Consider the following 20,822-nt stretch of genomic DNA (forward strand, 5'->3'; position numbering starts at 1 on the left):
CCAAATATGACAAGAATCCAGTCAACGGTTCTTAAGATATTCTAATTCGTACGTACGGACGGACGGAGCCTAATACTATATCCCCCGCTACGCGCGGCGGGGTATAATGATGTAATTTATCACCTACGTCAGATAAACTGATGTACAAAAGAAAGTACACTTAGTACTCTGTGTGTGAAATAGGCATTATGTCGGAAAGCGCAGGTCAAATCTCCAATCTCATCATCACTTGGTACTAAAGGAAAAATCTCCAATAACAACGTAAATATCACTTGCTTGTAACGGTGTTAGTACCTACACTGAAACGTTGCACTCATTGCAGTAAAGAAGTTGACTATCCATAGAACTTGGTTTTCCTTCATCTATACTACTTCCAAAATGCATCTCAAAGAAGAAACAAGGTAAATAGTTTTTAAGGTGCTTTGAGTGTGACTTGGAAGTCGCAAACATTCAAGCATTTTGTACTAAAAAATGGATATGGATTTGGGATAGAGGGAGTTTTACGCCGCTTTTAGCAATATCCCTGCAATATCATGGTGGGGTACACCAGAAATGGGCTTCACAGTTTACCCATGCACATGCCCTGTGTCTTTGCGAAGATGCGATGGTAGTGTAGCGATCGGCAAAGCAGGAGGGGGAGGTACACCGAAGTGTCCGGCCTTGGCACAATCTATTGTACTGTGAAGCATTTCGAGTCGGGAATGTTTTTTGTTTTCTTAACATCTTTAATCCTCGCAAAGACACGAGGGCCTGTGTACCCGTGGGGAATTGAACCAGTCTTCCGTGTGAACAATGAAGGCTTTAACCACCAGGCTACGCCACTGCCCCAGCATAAAAAAGATGTCAACCTGTTAATAATAAACCACGGAAGCATCCCAATTGTTTGCCTTATTTTCTGTTTGCTTCAACTGAAAATGTGTCCAGTTATAATTACGATTCAAAAGTTATGTTGTCTGTGTTGGTACATGTATACTGAACAACATTAGAAACGCACCACCCATATAATACGAAATATCCCAGTCAGACTGAAATGTACCCATGACATCTGAGCATCGTCGGTGCATTTTAGTTAGGTGCGTTTCTAATGTTCAATATATTTTGTTATTATCTGTAACGTGTGTGTGGCCTTCCAATAGCTTGTTTGCTGCCTGCAGGTTTTCTTTGGTGGGTGTCGCTGATGGTGTAAAATCATGTGAAACTTGACTTACCACGCAAAAAGTAAATTTACCATTAGAGGGGAGCAATAGAAGTTGAACAGAAATCAACAATGTATGATGCAGCCCTTAACAGTTGAGGTGGGTTGGACTTACTGCATGTTTAACCAGCAAGAATTGCCCAAATTCATGGTAGATCACTTCTGAATAGTTTTTAAACAATTATATCATGTCAGTCCTTGAAGCCCCTGAAGACTTCAAATGGGAAATATTCCTAAATACATTTCACTGTGACTGACATTTTGTTCATCTTCTATGAGAGTGAGTTTAGCAATATTCCAGCTATATGGCGACAGTCTGTAAATTATCGCGTCTGGACCAGACAATCCAGTGATCAACAGCATGAGCATCAATCTGCGCAATTCGGAACCGATGACATGTCAACAAAGTCAGCGAGCCTGACCATCCGTGGGTTATTGAAGATCAATATTGTAATCCAGACCTTCACGGGTCTTCATCTATGAAATGAATAATTGAGAATCTTCATCCTGCTAAACAGCAATCCTCAAGTAGTATCTTCTTATCGAATGCAATATGGGCATACATACACTCTACACCAACATCGCAACTGTTCTGAACTAATTGAAAACATGTTTTTTCCCTTAATTTATTTTCTGATGTACATTTTTTGCGCATTACATCATTTTCTGTGCCAGTTCCTTTGCGCGTGCCTTCTCAAACTTGGCCCTCTTTGCTTGTGACTTGGCTCCCATGATACCACCACCCCAGTGTCGGCGGATCTGGAAGAAATAAGACATAGTTTGAAGATTTCATGCATACTTAACAGAAAACAGAACTCTCAAAGCAAAATTACAGCTGTACAACAGAGGTCTGTACATCGATCTATAATCTCCAGGGTATATGTCCCTATAAATCTCCACTATACCCTGGATGCATCTACAGCTCGGCCTGATAATTTTATTACCTCCCTTTGCTGGCTCTGCATTCACACAGTAGCCAATCAGACAAGCCGCCGTTTCAACCCACCTTGTCATTGTCAACAAAGATGGCGGTCGCAGCTGCGAAAGTATGTTCGCAGTGCGACTCAGGTCTGGGGGGAAACATACAGACAAATTGACAGGTCCGAAACGTTAAAATATATATGCAAGAATTCCTACCTCTCTCAAGAGTACTTCTGCAACAATTGTATTACCAAGTGTAATCGGTTAGATAATTTAAGAAGCGAAAGTGAGTTATGATTTGTACGCTCAACTTCCCAGTGTAGACACCTGATTGGATAAAAAGCCAACCAAGGTAGGTAATAAAATCATCAGGCCTAGATGCATCAAGGGTATAGTGGAGATGTAGATGTATACCCTGGAGATTATCGAGGATGCATCAACATTAACAATCTATGCAATTGGCATATGACATGTATAACACCAGTCAGTAAATCTTAACACCCATTCCATTGGTCACCTCTTATAAGCATAAACCAATACTGTAATATGTCACAGATGCATTTAAATGATTAAACAGTCACCTGGCCATACCAAATCTGTATTCATAGCTAGCAAACAGTGGGGACTTATTCTAGACAGGGAAAACCCCATAGGGGTTTGGACTAAGATATCATGGTTTACCTCTGGCTAACACAATAGTAAAGTCTGTACTTCTTAAATTTTCATTTTTTTAATATATTTTTTTGTGTTAGTCCACACAAGCTCAGACACAGCCAAGGAGTGAATCATTACGATCATATACAATGAAGAGTGACATCACTGCCGTGTGTGGACTAAGGCAGGTCCATATCTGTCTGCATACACTGTATTGTTGAAAGTTCTGACTGCCCAGAAACTCGGAAACTACAAACACCAACAACTGGGAAGTCTATCAAAAAAAATAAATTCTTCCAATGTCTTAAAAGACATACTCCGAGGAACTGTTACAAGAGGTAAGAAAACAAGTACATAATACAACACTGTTTATGGATGCATCTCCTGGCTAACATTCTGTGGTTACTTTAATCAGAACCATTGATTTCAAAACACAGGGTAATAGGGTACGGTCAGCCATGTGTTTACACCCAGCAAAATGGGTTTTTGGATTGTCAATTTACTAAAACTAGTTTCCCACTGCAAAGAAATTGATCAGTAAGTGCAGACTCAGACAGCCAATTGGAACGGAAAATTTGATTAAAATCAGTAATAGTCATCCTCATTGTAATCATCATAGCCAGCACTTTCAACCCCAACAATTTGTTTTGTATCTTCTCCCTTGAGAAAACAGCCCACATTTTGCCTTCTATCTCTATAGTCTGTTTGCAGTGAAAACGTACCGATGAATTTCACTTTAAACAAGAAAGTAAATCAAATAGAGTGAAATTAAGATTGCAAATCCTCATATCAGAATTTTATTCAACTTAGGATAAAAGTTGTTTAACAAACGATCATAGATTCAAATCGCTATTATTGGTTTGTATTACAATGGGGTAAGTGCAGTAGTTGGAACAGTGAAACAAATGCACGTGTGGTACGTGATGAGCATTAACTTAGACCAACCCTACTTGTTCTCGGTGTTTCATTTAATGTGCATACACCCTTGTAATACAAACCAATAATACCGATTTGAAACTAAGATCGTTTGTTAAACAACTTTTATCCTAAGTTTAATAAAATTCTGATATTTAAATGTTCAGTTGGCAAGGTAAAATTATGAGGATTCGCAATCTTAATTTTTTACTTTATTTGATTTACTTTCTTGCTTAAAGTGAAATTCATCGGTGCGCTTTCACTGCAAACAGACTATAGAGAAGCTGAACTTATGCTGGAATGTCCACATGTTATTTAATCCTGCTGTTAACAGGCTGACAAAACGTGATGACATAAGTTATGCACAAAAACTCTGTTTGGTTGTAAAGGGACATCAATTCTGATAGAACAAGCCCATAATTCTTCAGACAGAACAGGCTTAATGATTATCAGTAATCAGATGAACTTATCTAACAAAACTGGCCCCCTTGTAACTAGTTTTTGCATGTACAAAAGCTCAGACACAGCCAAGGAGTGAATCATGTTGATCATATATGATGAAAGGTGACATCACAGCTTCGTGTACATCATAAACATATCAGATACTTCGGTTTTCATATCAGACTTCTTTTTTTCACTAACTAAAACTGGAGCCTTTGGGCATATTGGAAAGTCTTAACACTACAAGTCTTCCCCACTGCCACCACATGCTGACTAGCTTCACAACAAATATTGGTTGATATAAAACCATTTTTAAATAGAATTTTGAGCACTAAAACAATTTCATTTGTTCCACTTCAAACTTACACCATGAACCACTATTTACTAAAATAAATATTTTGTTAAGGTTGAAATTAATGTTATGTCTCTAAAAACCAATAGAATTCATTAATTTTATCCTTGATACTGATAGTTGGATTCCCTTGGGTACCCTTTCTATGAAACTGGTAGAATTGTGACTCACATGCATATCTCACTCATGATAGCAAATATTGGGAGGGTGGGCAGTCATAACTTTGTGCTGAGCTATACTACTAACTAGAGAATGGTGAACACTGCAAGGGAAGTAACTGCATAAGCAAAATCACTACACATAGCAGAGGCAGCAGGAGTCCAAGTGCTAAATTGACAGCAGAGCTGTGTAAATGTTGGAGATCACTTAGAACATCTGCTCAGGGTTAAAAAGCTCAAATATATGTTCTTCATGAACTGTCAGGCAGAATATATCATCATTGCAGAATGTTCTTGAAAGTTCCTGACAACCAACAGTGCATTTCTCAGTACAAATAGTGATAGAGCACATTAGAACATCTATTCAACACAACTTACTACACATATTACCCTTGACCCAGTTCAACTAAGGTCTTAGCATTAAGTTGATCCTAACTCCCATACTTCAACAAAGGTTGATTGTGTTGTTTGATGCCGTACTCTGCAATATTCCAGCTATGTGCCAGCGGTTTGTAAATAATCAGATCAGACAATCTAGGGATCAAACGCATGATCATCAACCTACACAATTGGCATATGATGACTTGAGTCAGCAAGCCTGACCACTCGATCCCGTTAGTCGCCTCTTAAGACAAGCATGGGTTGCTGAATACCAATTCTAACCCAAACCTTGCATTCTCCGATCCCTAAGGAGTATTATCTGACATGCCTGTTGAGCTCCAAGATTTAGCATTCAGTTTTATCTCTGCATACAAATTAAGACAAATTGAGGTTTGCTCCTGCAGAAAATGAATCAACTGACCACTAGACCAGCAACTTAACAGGGCAACAACATGCATCCCGACTTTCATACCTAAATTTGAATATTGCATCTCATCAGGTCAGTGACAGGAGCAGGATACTAGATTTAGCAGTTACTGGTATCACAAGTGAGAACTGTCTCTAAGCAGAATGGCTTCCCACATTGCACATCTGTAGGGATTACACCCTGATGAGTTGTGCAAATGCACTTGGCTTACATTCTATATATATGTATTCAGTCAGCTCTCGTGAACCAGAACTGTCTCCAGTACAGATATCTACTGGGCTTTGGTCATGGGTTACCATAGGAACTAAAATACATCAGATACATTTAAAGGGCACCGACTCAGACAGCCAATTGGAACGGAAAATTTGATTATAATCAACGGTGTACTCATTCAAACTGTATATCATCATTGTCAAGCACCCAATTGATCCCATGACCAATTATTCCAGCCCCCAATAAATCATCACTGGATAATGCAACATAATGGACATTTTCTCATCGGTTAACCCAAGCTGCCTGGGAGGCGAGACCAAATGTACATCAGGTGTATGACAAACTATTTGACTTCAATAATTATTTTCAACACTGTCCAAATCAAGCAACTTAAACCAATATATACCACTATTCAAGGCATTTTGAGATGGACACTATAAGCTGATACATGTTGGGTTAACAGCATTAATGGCCTTACCTCCTCGCTCCTTTCATTGAAGTTCGTCTTCACTGATTCTACAAGTTTGCCAAGTTGACTCTTGTCCTCTCTGTAAACAAAACACATTGTGGAATAAATGAAGTTCACCTACAAGCAATCTATAATGGAAAACACAAGAAGAATTCCAAGCTCAGAGATCTAGGTGGTAGATAAAATGTCTTCACCATCTTTACAGACAGCAAATGTTATCATCACAGCTTGGACATACAATTCAACTTTCTATTCATCCTCCTGGCTGCCTTAACATTTAAAATTTGGGGGGAACAAAACGTACCAGTACTTGGTTCAAATTAGGATTTGTTTAAGTGTGTAGTTCCTGTATTTAAAAATATTTCAAAATTGCATTTGATGCAATAATAAAGATAAGTCTTACAGCACCTTCTGTACTGGTTGTATTTTCAGTGGAATACAAGTCAATTCCACAAAGTCATATCGAATGAATTTGAAATTATTAATTGCAACTAGCAGTTTTATGGCCATTTGCTGCTGATGCCCAGTCAAACATCGACCAGATGTTCCAGATATTCATTCCCTAGTGCAAGAAGCCACTTTTGACCATTACTTCAGTGAATGACTTACGAGTTGACAGTGGTGATAGCTAGACATGTAGCTGTCTTCCTGTGTACGACACGACCAAGACGAGCCTTGCCCTTCACGATACAGTAGGGGACACCCATCTTCCTGCATAGTGCTGGCATGAACAACACCAACTGCAAAACAAGATCAACCAGTTCAACAAAACAGTACAAATAGTTACAATATTCAGACAAAAATAAGGGCATGTCATCTTGCTCAGTAGGTCATGGTTTCAACAGAAGATTCTGGTGAAGAAATTCTAGTAACATCATGGCAAGAAAACAAGCTCCATCAACTTCATGGAACTAAAACATCCATTAACCTTGTTTCCTGACATAAGGGTCTTGCCTTATTAAGACCTGAGAAGCAATATCCTCTCAATCTACACAGTCTGCAAATACCCGAGGCTGGACCTGACCATCCAGTGATTGACAAGCTTTGATGCCATTAGAGTATGATGACATACATCAACCAAGTCCCAGCACCTGACCCCATTATTCAGGGATGAGAATGAAGTTTTGAGAAAAACTCTGAAAACTAGCCAAAGCTCCTGATATTTAGGCATTTTAGACCTTTAAAACTGGCTCAGAAATGACAATATCATGAACACAGCAACCCTTAAAATACTTTAAATCTGCTGAAGCAAATTCATTCAATTGTCAATGGACTTAGACAATTCACAAAAATGACCCTGGCCTTATGAAATTCCCGGAATTCCGTGGAAAATTCTCATCCCTGATTATTGGCCTCTTACGAGCAATGGGTCTTGTAGAGATCCACTTCTCAGATCACTCGTAAATATTGATCAATAAAGATTACATAACATGCTCAGTTTCTTCTTTGGACACAGACTATGTTCTGCCTCAAAAACTTGCACTTGTGAATACTTTATGAACATAAAGAGTTGGAGTAAAACCTGTATAATATATACATTGGCTGGGTTTTGTTAGCTTGGGAATCACAAGTACAAGTAGCAGACAATCACCGACTTTCATATGTATAGGGAATTCATAAACAGTGACATCCTGTTGACAATGTTAGAAATCGTTCACAATTTCCATGAATATTATAGAAGTAATGTCAAGCAATGGAATCCTTATTAAACATGTTTAACAAAACTATCGTGTCCAAGTAGTTTTTATAATAGTGGTTGCTCAGACATCCAAGGAAGGAATTGACCATCTTTGAGGTTTCACCCCCTCTGTGGAAACTGCGAATAATGGATAAAAAGCTTCATCACTGCAACCATTCAAGAGTTCTTCTTAAACAAGGAATGTTTTTCAGAAATACCAAAACAATGAAAGGCACCAGTTCTTCCTGTGTTTAATAGCCAGTTTCACACTGATTGATTATTAAAAGTTTATAGGTGTTTGGGCAACCAGGCCGATTTCCATCTTACCAAACAAAGGTTTGCTGAGAGAACAGTTTCATATGAAATAGTTTCCAAGTTATGTTCAAAAAACGGGACATGACAGGTGAACAGGCATCACCCATTCCTACCCACCCCCTACATCTTCGCAGGGGATAATAAATTCCCATGGCAATTGGTAAGAACTGCTTCAAAAATAACCAAAATCTAACTTCAAAGACTTTTCAAGATTGTGCAAATCTTTGTAATACTAAGTTAGAGGGGTAACACAATGCCACTTTCTAATATTTCTCCATCATGACATGTCGGCTATATACCGGTAGTCAGCCTACATTGGTTTGAACATAAGCCACTTTGATGACTTTGACAAACATAGCGAACCAATGATTAATCTGGGCAAATATCCATGCACCATAAAGAAGCAAGTGTACACTGTTTACAAATCTGCAGGTTCTTGCTCAGATTTAAAAAGCTCGAGTTTGTGATCAACATAAGCATTCTGTAGATGATATAACCATCATTGCAAGACAAGTGCAGATTATTAGTATAAAAAAATTGTAGATATATCAATATTCCAATTTGCCCATTTATATTCCCTAAATGTGAGAATGATTCATTGTTTTCTCAACTGGCTGAATCTTTGCAGTTCTCACCTCAATTGGGTCTACATCATGTGCAATGACAACCAGCTGGGCTTTCTTGGACTCGATAAGAGTTGTAACTGTGTTGACACCAGATCGGACCACAGGGGGGCGCTTTGTGGGTGCATCTTCCTTCCCTGAAGCACGTTCAGCAGCACGGGCACCGAGACGAGCCTTCTTCTGCTGCTTGGTCTCAGGCTTGTATTTGTCCAACAGTCTGAACAACTGTGTAGCTGAAATTAGTTTCACATTCAATGTCTGCCAAAATACTCGGAAACTTAAAGAACAGGTTCTTAGTTCCAAGCTCAGAGATCTAGGTGGTAGATTAAATGTCATCAACATTTTTACAGATAGCAAATATTGTTTATCATCACTGCTTGGAAATACTTAAAGAGAAACAAAGTCAGTTTCACACTGTTCCCTTGAAACCTTGGGGTAGTGAGCCAGCGAGTTTAGTAATTATTTTATGCCGCTTTTAGCAATATTTCAGCAATATCACAGCAGGGTACACCAGAAATGGGCTTCACACACTGTACCCATATGGGGAATCAAACCTGGGTCTCCTGAATGACGAGTGGCGCTTTAACCACCAGGCTACCGCACAGCCCCACCTTCGGACAGGATCGGACCATCCGCATTGAATAACATGTAAAATCTACTAAGGATGTTGGCAGATAACAGATAAAAAAACCCACAACAGTACAATACTTGACTTTCTTACCAGTCTGTCTGTCGAGAGCCTGTGTGAACTGGTTGAGTGGTGGAGGAACCTTCAGGCGTTGCTTCAGAACAGTAAACTGACGCTGGAGTCTAATATATTTGGGCCATCTCACAAATCGGCTAAGGTCACGTTTGGGCTGGATATCCTGACCTATAGATCACAAATACAAGGAACAATTTAAAAAAGAAACAAACCTCAAAAACCTAATTTGCCATGCCACAAAAAATATGTGAATTGCTCAGACATCCAAGGAAGGAATTTACCATCTTTGAGGTGTCACCCTCTCTGTGGAAACTGCGAATAGTGGAAAGGTCTTCATCATTGCAATCACTTCACAGACTGATGTACATTGTACAATCCGAACATGTTATATGTTGCTTAATTTTTAGAGGTTTTGTAACTTAATAACAAATTGCAGTAATGAAGAACTTCAATACCTTAAGAAATATTATATACTTGTTAAATTAATCCAGAATAAGTAATTCAATTTGTACAATATATTTCGTAAAGTATCTTATATAAATATTCGTGTGGTAAACTGACTTTACATGCTGAAATTATTACGAGTAGTAACACTATTTACACATGGGATATATTCCAAGGAACTAAACAAGCCAAAGCGTATGAATCTTCCCGAAGTAACTATTTAACAGTATCAACGATCTTACGTTGGGGAAAAAAAAAGTTACACCCGGGTTATTGCATTGGTAATCATGCTTGTATGACAACCAACAAATTAACAGATACAAACTTACAAAATTCAGCCTACAAACTGACAAGTATTAGGCTGTCTTAATGTTGCAAAATGTCCATGAACATTATTAGGATTACAAGGACTTTTTACAATGGATAAATCACTGTTACTTGTAGAAATCCCCCAGCAATTCCCATCCACATGATCTGATAATTTAAGAAAACATGGTTGCTCAGACATCCAAGGAAGGAATTTACCATCTTTGAGGTTTCACCCTCTCTGTGGAAACTGCGAATAATGGATAAAAAGCTTCATCACTGCAACCAAGATATCCATCATATTTCCATGATAATCAATATGAGCCCTTGTAGTAAATAAATGGTTATATCCAACCGTCATGACAGTGGTACCTATGACAAACCATGACGAAAAAGGACAAGACTTTTACTAGAAAGATGATCTAACTATATACTCGAACATGATAGAAATTGTCATAATAAGTGGAGTCTTAATGGGATAATTTGAGGGGTTTTATTACTGAGGCTAGTAGACTTTCTTGGTAAATTTAAATATACAATGGTTAACAACTTGTCTCAGCAGCACCAATACTTACCGATTCCAAAGTTCTTTGGCCTCTTTTCAAAAAGTGGGTTGACCACTGTTTTTGGCTCAACCTTTTTTGACAGCAAAGGTGCTGCCGCTATCTTCTTCTTGCCCTTCTTAGGTTTCGGCTGGATATAAAAAGAAAATTGTTAATTATACGAGAATCTGTTAAACAGGTAAATCTCTACCAATTGCTATTGAGATTAGACGTTTATATTGAAGACTGCTCAGACATCCAAGGAAGGTGTTTGCCATCTTCGAGGTTTCACCCTCTCTGTGGAAACTGCGAATAATGGTATAGTCTTCATCATGGCAGCATTAAGGATATAATCTAGATAAAACTAAACAGGAGAAAACACATTGCCAGATAAATGGCTGCTGGTCTCTGGACACGTCCATAACATTTGACTGCGAAACAAATATACCAAGAAGCATCCTTTAAATTTGATAATTTTATTGATTTTGATTTCAACAGTGAAACGACATTTGTGCTCCCCTTTATTAGGAAAAGACGCAACTTCAGAAAAGATGAACGCCAATATACAAACGTGTGTGCAAATCAAAATTACGAGGCATGTTTACCCCTTTTCTCATTGCGACTATTTAGTCACACCATCGATAGGCGTGCAAAAATTTCGCCACAGTTATGAAGGACATTCAATGTTTAATGAATATAACACATCAAATTGAAAATTCAGCGACTCTGAAGCCGAGATGTCGCCTGATGAATTTCCCTATTGGAAAAAGTAATCACCCACCATGTTGGTTGGCCGAGAAAAGGCCGAGATCTCGTTGTTTGTCGTGAACCACGAGATTAAAGGGAGCTAATTTACAATGTGTTTCCGGCTTCAAATCTGAAGTGAATAATGCCTTGTCTTTCGTATACGACTAAGGCGTAACTATATAATATGCGAGTTTTATTTGTTATTCCAGGTGACCTGCGCATTAGTACTTACATGCATGTATAAAAGCTCATTAATCCCACAAAATATTTCCAGATAGTGATATAAAGTCCGAAAAAAGGATTTGCTTGCCTTTTACCAAATGATGAAATTGGCAATCCACAAGTTCTAGTCTCGACCTGTACTAGATTTGTGTTCATTTCGAACCTGGCAAACTAATAGCTTGCATTTATGTTAAATATTGCATTTTTTCACCACCATATTCACTTCTTTCAAATATTGATGTCTCAACTACATATAATGTGTTTAACGAAGATATGTTTTATGTTTCAGGTACAGGACTCCGATAACTAATTTCAAACATTTGTGCTTGAACTCTTGACCTGGATCATGTCTCAGCATGCACGGTCAATGCCTCAGAGTAAGGATGCTCTTCTGAAGTCTTACACCAAACGTTTAAAAGATGACATCCGTTCCATGTTGGACAACTTTACAGAGATTATAAAGTTGGCACGTGTAAGTAAGATAGGGGTTTTATTTCAACCTAAGCTGGTTGTTGTTATTTTTCCAGTGCAACTTTCATTTGTCTGGTACCTATGCCAAATATGACCAGTTTTCACAAAACATACATGTAGCAGGGCGTGGAGGAATCCCACAGATGACATCCTTACCATGTCAGCTTGCTGATGGGGTTATCTTCTTTGGTCATGTGGACAAGGTCTCTGACTTCGGGTCAGAAGGTCCGTGGTTTGAATCCTGGGACTGAAATTTTATTGCCGCTACATTGGCACCCAGCGTGGGGCTGAGCACCTTCATATGAAATTTGAGCAAAATAAGTCTCAATACCCTGCTTTGCGGCTAACTTAACTAACTGATTTTAACTAGAGTTTCCAATTGAGATACCAAATCATTTAACAAAATAATATATATTGTTTTCAAAAAAAAGAGATACCAGGTTTTGTAATAGAGAAAATGTAATCAAATATATAATGACATACAAATTTGTTTAAACAATGTACAGAGTTATTTTGATATAAGATTTCATGATGTCTTTTAGCGGCATTTAGAAGTTGTATATAGATGTCCAAGATATTTTTTATGGATTAAACTTCCTTTTTATTTCCCTCACAACATTTCGGGACCATTACAGATCCCTTCATCAGGTAAACTATGGTCCCAAAACATTGTTAGGGAAATAAAAAAGAAGTTTAATCCATAAGAATATCTTGGAAGATGTAAGATTGTTTACACATGATATTTAATGTTTTTGAGAGGTTGTTAGATAATAATTTAAATCATGTAAATGAAATAGTCATAAAAGCCAAGATACCTTTCCTGCAGTCATGCCTTCCGTAAGTTTAATATAGCATGAAGGCTCTTATTTGGTCATCTTGTTTTTCATCAGCTTGAAGAGGATTCACAGATATCCCGTACAACCCAGAGTGAACAGGACCAGTATGAGATGCAGGTCCGAGCAGCCAACATTGTAAGTTGTCACCCATGTTAAGCTCACCAAGGTGGTTTGATTGATTGACGCTGCACTCAGCAATATTCCAGCTATATGGCGGCGGATGGAAGTAATCGAGTCTGGACCAGACAATCCAGTGATCAACAACATGAGCATCGTTCTAAGCAAATGGGATACAATGACGTGTCAACCAAGTCAGCGAGTCTGATGATGCGATCCCATTAGTCGCCTCTTACGACAGGCATGGGTTGCTGAAGACCAGGTCTAACCCGGATCTTCACGGGTCTCACCTAGGTGGAAGGGAAAGAGGCAGCGGGTGCTATTGTGAACTATCATTTAAGTCTTTCTAAGGCATCTCAATTCAGTGTTGAATGTTTCATCCCTTGGGTGCATCCTGATTGTGGGCTCAATCCTTCATTATGTTTCTACGTTTGTCAGCACCATATTTGGGGACCCCCTCTGTGGTGTAGTGGTTGGAGCGTCCGCCCGGATAGCGGAAGGTCGCAGGTTCAATCCCCGACCGTGTCATACCAAAAGACGTTAAAATATGGTACTTGTTGGTCCCTGCCTGGCGTTCGGTATAAGTGGGTACAACAAGGACTGGTCGGCTCGGAGTCAGTATAATGTGTCTGAGTGGGGTATTCATGCTTCACTGCGGCATGGTATCTCAGTGGGCTAGCACTATAAAACCAGCTTCAGTTTGGGCTAGTACAAGCAGCCGAATATACACATACACATGCATGCACGTCGTCATATGAGCGAAATATTCTCAAGCACGACGTTAAACCCAATTTCACCTCTCCTCACCTCACCATATTTGGGTTTGGGTTTTCACCAAAGTGGTAAATGTCTGGCATCTGGATCAAATTAGACTTTCCACACCATTTTATGACTGGAATAGAACTGAAAGTGTTTTAGAACCTACACACTTTCTCATGTTTGTTGTTGCTTTAGTTTACTGTTAGTAATGATGACAACTTTTTCTTTCTTATGTCTTACATGAAGACAGATATCAAGTAAAAAAAAAGATTGTCAGAAGATTTAATGGTGTGAAAACATTGAATCGTGTATATAAGCCATAAATAAAATGTGCTTTACGTATTTTACCATTTTTGTAGTGAACAATTGCTGTTAAATTGATTGTTGTTCTACAGCAATCATTGGAACACAACTTGTATCGTCATGGTGATGGGTTTGAATCCTGGTTTAGGGCAGTGGGGTTGCTTAGTGGTTAAAGCGTTCACACTGAAGACCCAGGTTCAATTTCTCACATGGGTACAATGTGTGAAGCCCTTTTCTGGTGTCCCCGCCGTAATATTGCTGGAATATTGCTAAAAGCGGTGTAAAACCATCCTCACTCACTTGAATCCTGGTTTGGTCTGATTATGTTGGCACATGCTCATCCTTGTTGGTTTCATGCAAGTTTGAGGCCTGCATCAGTTAAGGCTTTCCTCCCTAAGTAAACTAATATACATGATATAACTGGAATGCTGTTTAAGCAGTATTAGACCCACTTTTTCCATTGTTTATGTGATGTATCTTTTCCCCTTTCAGGTGAGAGCTGGCGAATCTCTGATGAAACTTGTATCAGATTTAAAACAGTTTTTGATTTTGAATGATTTCCCGTCAGTGAATGAGTCAATCTCCGGGAACACGCAGCTGTACAAACACATGCAGGGTGAGGTCGACGCTAAACTCATGGTCCTCCGAGACGAGATGGCCACGGATCTATACGAGCTGGAAGACGAGTATTACTCTTCCGTCTATAAATAGCAATATGAGGTCATGGTCACGAAATGGTATGAAAGTCAAATTTTGTGTGGAATTTTTAAAGTTAAGCTGGCATTAATGTATGGGAAATTTAAATTAAATTTGAGCTAAATGTGTTTGGTAGAATTATTTCAGGGTAATCAGGGTGTGAAATGCCCTTGCTTTGAATTGTTAGACTTGTCTTGATGGACTCTTTGAATTTGTATTTTTCCATGGACTTGATAGTGTGCCTAAGTCAGGCATTATATCTTTTCAACCTGTCCTAAGCTCAAATTAATCAACCGACATTAAATGTCATATAAAGTTGCATAAAAGAAAAAACTTCGCATACACTCTATCTATAAGTTCTTTGAAAGGCATTTTAGAAGTTGTAATGAAGAAAAACCAAGTTCTATGGATAGTCAACTTCTTTATTGCAATGAGTGCGACGTTTCGGCATAGGTACTAACACCATTATCAAGCAAGTGATGATAACTTGCTTGATAACGGTGTTTTAACCTACGCTGAAACATCGCACTCATTGCAATAAAGAAGTTGACTATCCATAGAATTTGGTTTTCCTACTCTATCTATAGCCAGTAACAGCCATACCCGTGAAGGTCCAGGTTCTTCAGCAACCCTGGCTTGTCCATAAGAAGCGACTGATGGGATCGGGTGGTCACACTTGATGACTTGGTTGATGCATGTCCTCGTATCCCGGTTACATAGTTCAATGTTTATGATGTCAGTCACTGGTTTGTCTGGTCCAGACTAATTTACAGACCACCATCTGTAAAAATGCTCAGTGTGGCATTAAACAAACACCAAAACCAGAGAGTTGCCTCCCTTATAGTGATATGTCATTAGTGCTGACTATGCCAAATGTTCATAACAATTTGAATTGAAAGGGTCGGAATTGTGTTAATATGGATGAACTAAGGAGAAATTAGTGCATCAAGTCGAGGGATAAATGAGTGAATCAAATATGTTTATTTGAAGCATTCACTACTGTTACATGACAATTTGAAGACAGAGTATTGTCTTGTATTGTCCATCTATTTCATTATGACAGCATTTGATAACATCCTTTTTATGATGTGTACATGTTCATTGTAAATATCATCAATGAATAAATCATCTACATATTTGTTTTTGTTCTAACTCTTCATCCAGTCTTCTTAGAAAGAGACCTGTGAACGTCCGGGTTAGAATGAATCTTCAGTAACCCATGCTTGTCATAAGAGGCGACTAATGGAATCGGGTGGTCAGACTCACTGGCTTGGTTGACACATGTCATCGGTTCCCAACTGCGCAGATCGAACCTCATGCTGTTGATCACTGGATTGTCAGGTCCAGACTCGATTATTTACAGACTGCCGCCATGTAGGTGGAATATTGCCGAGTGCAGCATAAAATTAAACTCACTCACTCACTCTTAGAATGATGCCCATGATGTCAATCAATGGATTGTCTGGTCCAGACTCATTTTTTGCACACCACCACTTTCATATTGGTGGTGTATTGGTGTGTGCAGTGTTAAACAACAAGCAATCATCATGTAGGGTAGGTATTTTCTTGTTGATGGAATGGCCAGTTAAAGGTTTAATTAAGTGGGAAGGGATGCTGGTTAGAGGTCCCAAAATATTAATTAATTAAAATACCAACTTGTCAGGGAATTTATGTTTCAGTACATTACATATTTAATCTTCATATCTAACCTGCATCACCATCAATGATTCAGCAGTTAATCCGCCACTCAAATGTTCGCCCAGCTGACCAGTTCATATGGTTATTGTAATGTAGGCTTCTCTAGACAATGTAGTGTCCAATTTCAAAACTGGACAACTGATTTTTCAGATGTATCTAAACTTGCTGAAGTCATCCTCGATAATCTCCAGGGTATACGTTATGATCACTCTCCACTATACCCTGGAGATTTACTGACTGGTGTTATACATGTCATATGCCAATTGCATAGATTGTGATAATCTCCAGGGTATACAGGGTATGCATCTCCACTATATACCCTTGATGCATCTAGGCCCGATGATTTTATTACCTCCCTTTGCTGGCTTTTTATCCAATCAGGTGTCTACACTAGGAAGTTGAGCGTACAAATCATAACTAACTTTCGCTTTTTAAATCATCTAACCGATTAAACTTGGTAATAATAATATATTGTTGCAGAGGTACTCTGAAAGAGGTAGAAGGAGTTCTTGCATATATTTTTTAAAGATTTCAGACATGTCAATTTGTCTGTATGCTTCCCCCCCAAATCTGAGTCGCACTGCGAACAAACTTTCGCGGCTGCGATCGCTATCTTTGTTGACACTGGCAAGCTCGGATGTAACGGCGGCTTAGCTGATTGGCTACTGTTAGAATGCGGAGCCAGCAAAGGGAGGTAATATAATTATCGGGTCAAGCCGTGGATGCATCCAGGGTATAGTGGAGAGTGATCGTAACGTATACCCTGGAGATTATCGAGGATGGCCGAAGTAAGCTCTCAGCTCATCTTGACATGAAGCTTATGTGTTCAGGTTGCCCAAGACATTGTCATCTCACTCAGATAAAGGTAATAGGATAGGCCAAAGGTTGAAGTGTATGCCCATCATGCCAAAATCCGTGTTCGCTTCCCCGCATGAATACGTTGTGTCAAACCCATTTCTGGTGTCCTCTGCCATGATATGGCTGGAATATTGCCAAAAGTAGTGTAAAACCCAACCAGTGAGCATGTTGTAGAAATAGTTGCATATTTCAAATTATGATGTATATCTAACAATTATATGATCCAAGGTTTCTAGCACACATAAGAGATGCATCCTTATATATCCTGGAAACGTTGGATCATATTTTCAAATTTCAGTTTTCTCTGATTATGTATGTGTGAAACCCATTCTGGTGTCCCCCGCCGTGATGTTGCTGGAATATTGCTAAAAGCAGCGTAAAACCCACTCACTCACTCATCTTCGATGTAACCATATACATGTATATATATACATAAGATATAGTGAGTCTAAACTTTTGATGGGTAGTACACAGCAGGGGAAGTAGGGTAGCCTAGTGGTTAAAGCATTTGCTCATCACGCCGAAGACCCAGGTTTGATTCCCCACATGGGTACAATGTGTGAAGCCCATTTCTGGTGTCCCCCACGTGATGTTGCTGGAATATTGCTAAATGCGGCGTAAAACCCAACTCACTCACTCTGATTATGTGTCTGGGTTTGTCAACACAATACCCCAACTCTGGTTTCGCAAAAAGTGGTAAACATCGAACACCTGCATGACAATATTCGCTCCATCATAACTGCATTACATACAACTCACTTCGAACAGCAGGGGCGGTGGGGTAGCCTAATGGTTAAAGCGTTCGCCCATCACGCCGAAGACCCAGGTTCGATTCCCCACGTGGGTACAATGTGTGAAGCCCATTTCTGGTGTCCCCCGCCGTAATATTGCTGGAATATTGCTAGAAGCGTCGTAAAACCATATTCACTCACCCGAACACAGCAAACTAGGTGACGAGAATTTGAAACCAACAAAATACATCTTCAACCATGAAAGGATTGGTGTGACCTTGAATTATCAGCAAGTAAAAAACAACAAAGGTCAACTTCAACAAATGGTTATATTTATCAGTAAAGTTAAACAGTCAGGTGAGTTACAGCAAGAATTACTGTTTGCTGATTAGACGAAACCTGAGATCACAGTTACATGATAGGGACACTTGCCCGAGATCAGTCTATCACAAGCCAGCATCCTGGAGCATACTGTACAACTTCAGACCGGTACTAGCCTTGTGGTTAAAGTGTTCACTTGTCACGCTGAAGACCCGGGTTCGATTCCCCACATGGGTACAATGTGTGAAGCCCATTTCTGGTGTCCCCTGCCGTGATATTGCTGGAATACTGCTAAAAGCAGCGTAAAACTAAACTCTCTCACTATGCACCCTGTATAATCAGTAACTCAACCTGCTATGCATGAGCTAATCTTTGTATATGTTTAGGAACTTTACGCTTTACAGTATTACTGATGGGACCACCTTTACTAAAAAATATCAGGGTCGAGATTTTAGGGCTATAGCTCCCACAACATAAGGTCATTCACAGTATACTAAATATTGGACTTATTTACTTGTTTTAGAGTTCCCTTAACACAGACATACATACTTGACTAAGTACAAGGATGTGTCCACCTTACGATAACATTCAGGCTGGAGTTCCCTTTCCTTAGCTTCGGCAGCCTTTACTATATATATGGACAGTTTACTTTACTTGAAGCACCCACTGGGCTAGCCTGTGATAGACTGACTTAGGCCTGGACGGACTCTATAAGGCTAATGGTTAAAGCTATCATGGCTAGAAGGAAAATACGAAGACATTACAACAGTCAAACAACACACTATAACAAAACAGTAGGTTACACACACTCATACAACTCGGTTACAAACGTAACAATGTACAGGTAGACAGAGTTTGTGTCTTTACAATATTAAAGCAACCCCATTCTTTCTATACATATAATTAGGACATATTGATGAATCCATTTAGATTTGGAAAATAGTTTCTATAAAAATTAGCACTGATTACAGATCAGTGATCAGTCCCAGTGTAATTATTTGTGATGTGTGTTTAAAAAATGATGACTAAAAATGTCTAAAGTAGTTCAACCTTCAATCTGCAACACTACAATGACTTTGTTAAAACAGAGTATTTTGGATTCAAGTAAAGTTAAATAGCAGCAAGTCATTTAAGCCAAATAACATTTAGGCCAATCAACACCTTCCACAGTGTGCAGAGGCGGATCCAGAAAGGGGGAGTAAGCACACACACACCCCCCAAAAAAAAAAAAAAAAAAAAATTCCCTGAGGGGCATTTCCCCCTAACCTTTTGACTGCATGATTTATGTGTGCCTCCTTTCCCCAAAACCCTGGAGCCGCCCCTAGTGTGTCAGATTGCATGGTAACTTTCTTGAAACATTTTTTAAGCCTAATACCATATGACTTATTTAATCCTGCCACTGATACAGTGAAACAAAGTTTAACGAACCTGCGTAAATACTTCAAGTTATCCGTTGTTTGACACCTCCGCATTATGGTGACTAAAGGAGTATGAATGGACCAATCTCTTACTTCGATACAACTGAAAGTTCAACACAACAGCATTTGACTATACTTTAATATTTCATGAAGACAAACAGAGCTCAAACATCTCTCTGTGTTGTCTTGGAGCATGTCCCTCTCAAGATGAATCTGACCAGTTTTATCAGACACTCTCAAGCATTGGTTGATTCTGATTGGTCAGTATGTCCCTGGAATCAGTGCTGAATATTCTCGATGTGGCCGGCAATACGTATCACAGAACGCTTCTACCACACTCACAAACACAGGAACTAGCTGTGAAACCCAGCAATTCCCCAAGACACTTTGGTTACACAAGTGAGTTATACAATAATGGTGATGTATGGAAATTAAACACACATTACATAGAGCAATGAAAAACGAAGTACCAAGTTGAAGTAATGACTTTGTTAATGTAGATCCGTCTACTTCTGGAGCTCCAAGATCCTAATTTAATACATTCATATTCTTTTTCAGAAGAAGTCCTCCTTAGGGTACATATAAGCATTTACATGTCCATTTTAAATCCTACGACAGTTGTAACTATATTTTTCAATGAAATATTTACAAAACAAAAAAACTTGTTTTGTCTTGTGAGATCACCCCTACAGGGCCCCACCAGACCCCCTACAGCCAAGAGCAGGTAACTCTCGCCGTCTACCTCGTACCTCACTTTTCATGCTGTCGTTCTGTTGAATAGTTTTTGCCAATTAACCTGTTTCTGTTTAAGTACAGAAAGTGAGTATATGGGAGTGTGAATGATTGTCTATGTCTAATTTAAAAAAATATCTCTGTCCACAATAACCACAGATTAAATATCAATCTTA

General features: G+C 39.0%; 2 protein-coding genes and 4 non-coding genes across 8 annotated transcripts; 1 reads left to right on the top strand and 5 right to left on the bottom strand.

Moving 5' to 3' along the window:
• Nucleotides 1-1,790: 1,790 nt before the first annotated feature.
• LOC124253064 (60S ribosomal protein L7a-like) lies at nucleotides 1,791-11,573 on the bottom strand. Of its 2 annotated transcripts, none has more exons than XM_046686790.1 (7): nucleotides 11,519-11,573; nucleotides 10,771-10,888; nucleotides 9,464-9,613; nucleotides 8,755-8,975; nucleotides 6,736-6,866; nucleotides 6,136-6,205; nucleotides 1,791-1,954 (listed from the first exon to the last, which is right to left on the bottom strand). In XM_046686790.1, the coding sequence occupies exons 1-7, from the start codon at nucleotides 11,519-11,521 to the stop codon at nucleotides 1,850-1,852; spliced, it is 798 nt and encodes a 265-aa protein (XP_046542746.1). In that variant the 5' UTR covers nucleotides 11,522-11,573; the 3' UTR covers nucleotides 1,791-1,849. The 2 variants fall into 2 exon arrangements, with proteins under 2 accessions (XP_046542746.1, XP_046542745.1); XM_046686789.1 differs by lacking the exon at nucleotides 11,519-11,573 and adding an exon at nucleotides 11,343-11,488.
• On the bottom strand, nucleotides 4,853-4,923 carry LOC124253074. Its single transcript, XR_006892086.1, has one exon. It is a non-coding gene; the product is annotated as a small nucleolar RNA SNORD36 (small nucleolar RNA).
• LOC124253078 lies at nucleotides 6,283-6,356 on the bottom strand. The gene has a single exon (XR_006892089.1). It is a non-coding gene; the product is annotated as a small nucleolar RNA SNORD24 (small nucleolar RNA).
• On the bottom strand, nucleotides 8,555-8,627 carry LOC124253075. Its single transcript, XR_006892087.1, has one exon. It is a non-coding gene; the product is annotated as a small nucleolar RNA SNORD36 (small nucleolar RNA).
• On the bottom strand, nucleotides 9,044-9,121 carry LOC124253077. Its single transcript, XR_006892088.1, has one exon. It is a non-coding gene; the product is annotated as a small nucleolar RNA SNORD24 (small nucleolar RNA).
• On the top strand, nucleotides 11,573-15,281 carry LOC124253065 (mediator of RNA polymerase II transcription subunit 22-like). Of its 2 annotated transcripts, none has more exons than XM_046686791.1 (4): nucleotides 11,573-11,693; nucleotides 11,996-12,178; nucleotides 13,068-13,148; nucleotides 14,685-15,281. In XM_046686791.1, exons 2-4 carry the CDS (start codon nucleotides 12,053-12,055, stop codon nucleotides 14,901-14,903), a joined length of 426 nt encoding a protein of 141 aa, XP_046542747.1. In that variant the 5' UTR covers nucleotides 11,573-11,693; nucleotides 11,996-12,052; the 3' UTR covers nucleotides 14,904-15,281. The 2 variants fall into 2 exon arrangements, with proteins under 2 accessions (XP_046542747.1, XP_046542748.1); XM_046686792.1 differs by having other exon boundaries at nucleotides 11,587-11,670.
• Nucleotides 15,282-20,822: the final 5,541 nt, after the last annotated feature.

The sequence above is a fragment of the Haliotis rubra genome, unplaced genomic scaffold, assembly GCF_003918875.1.
Source record: "Haliotis rubra isolate DU_JTF1 unplaced genomic scaffold, ASM391887v1 Scf530, whole genome shotgun sequence".
Classification (NCBI taxonomy): domain Eukaryota; kingdom Metazoa; phylum Mollusca; class Gastropoda; order Lepetellida; family Haliotidae; genus Haliotis; species Haliotis rubra.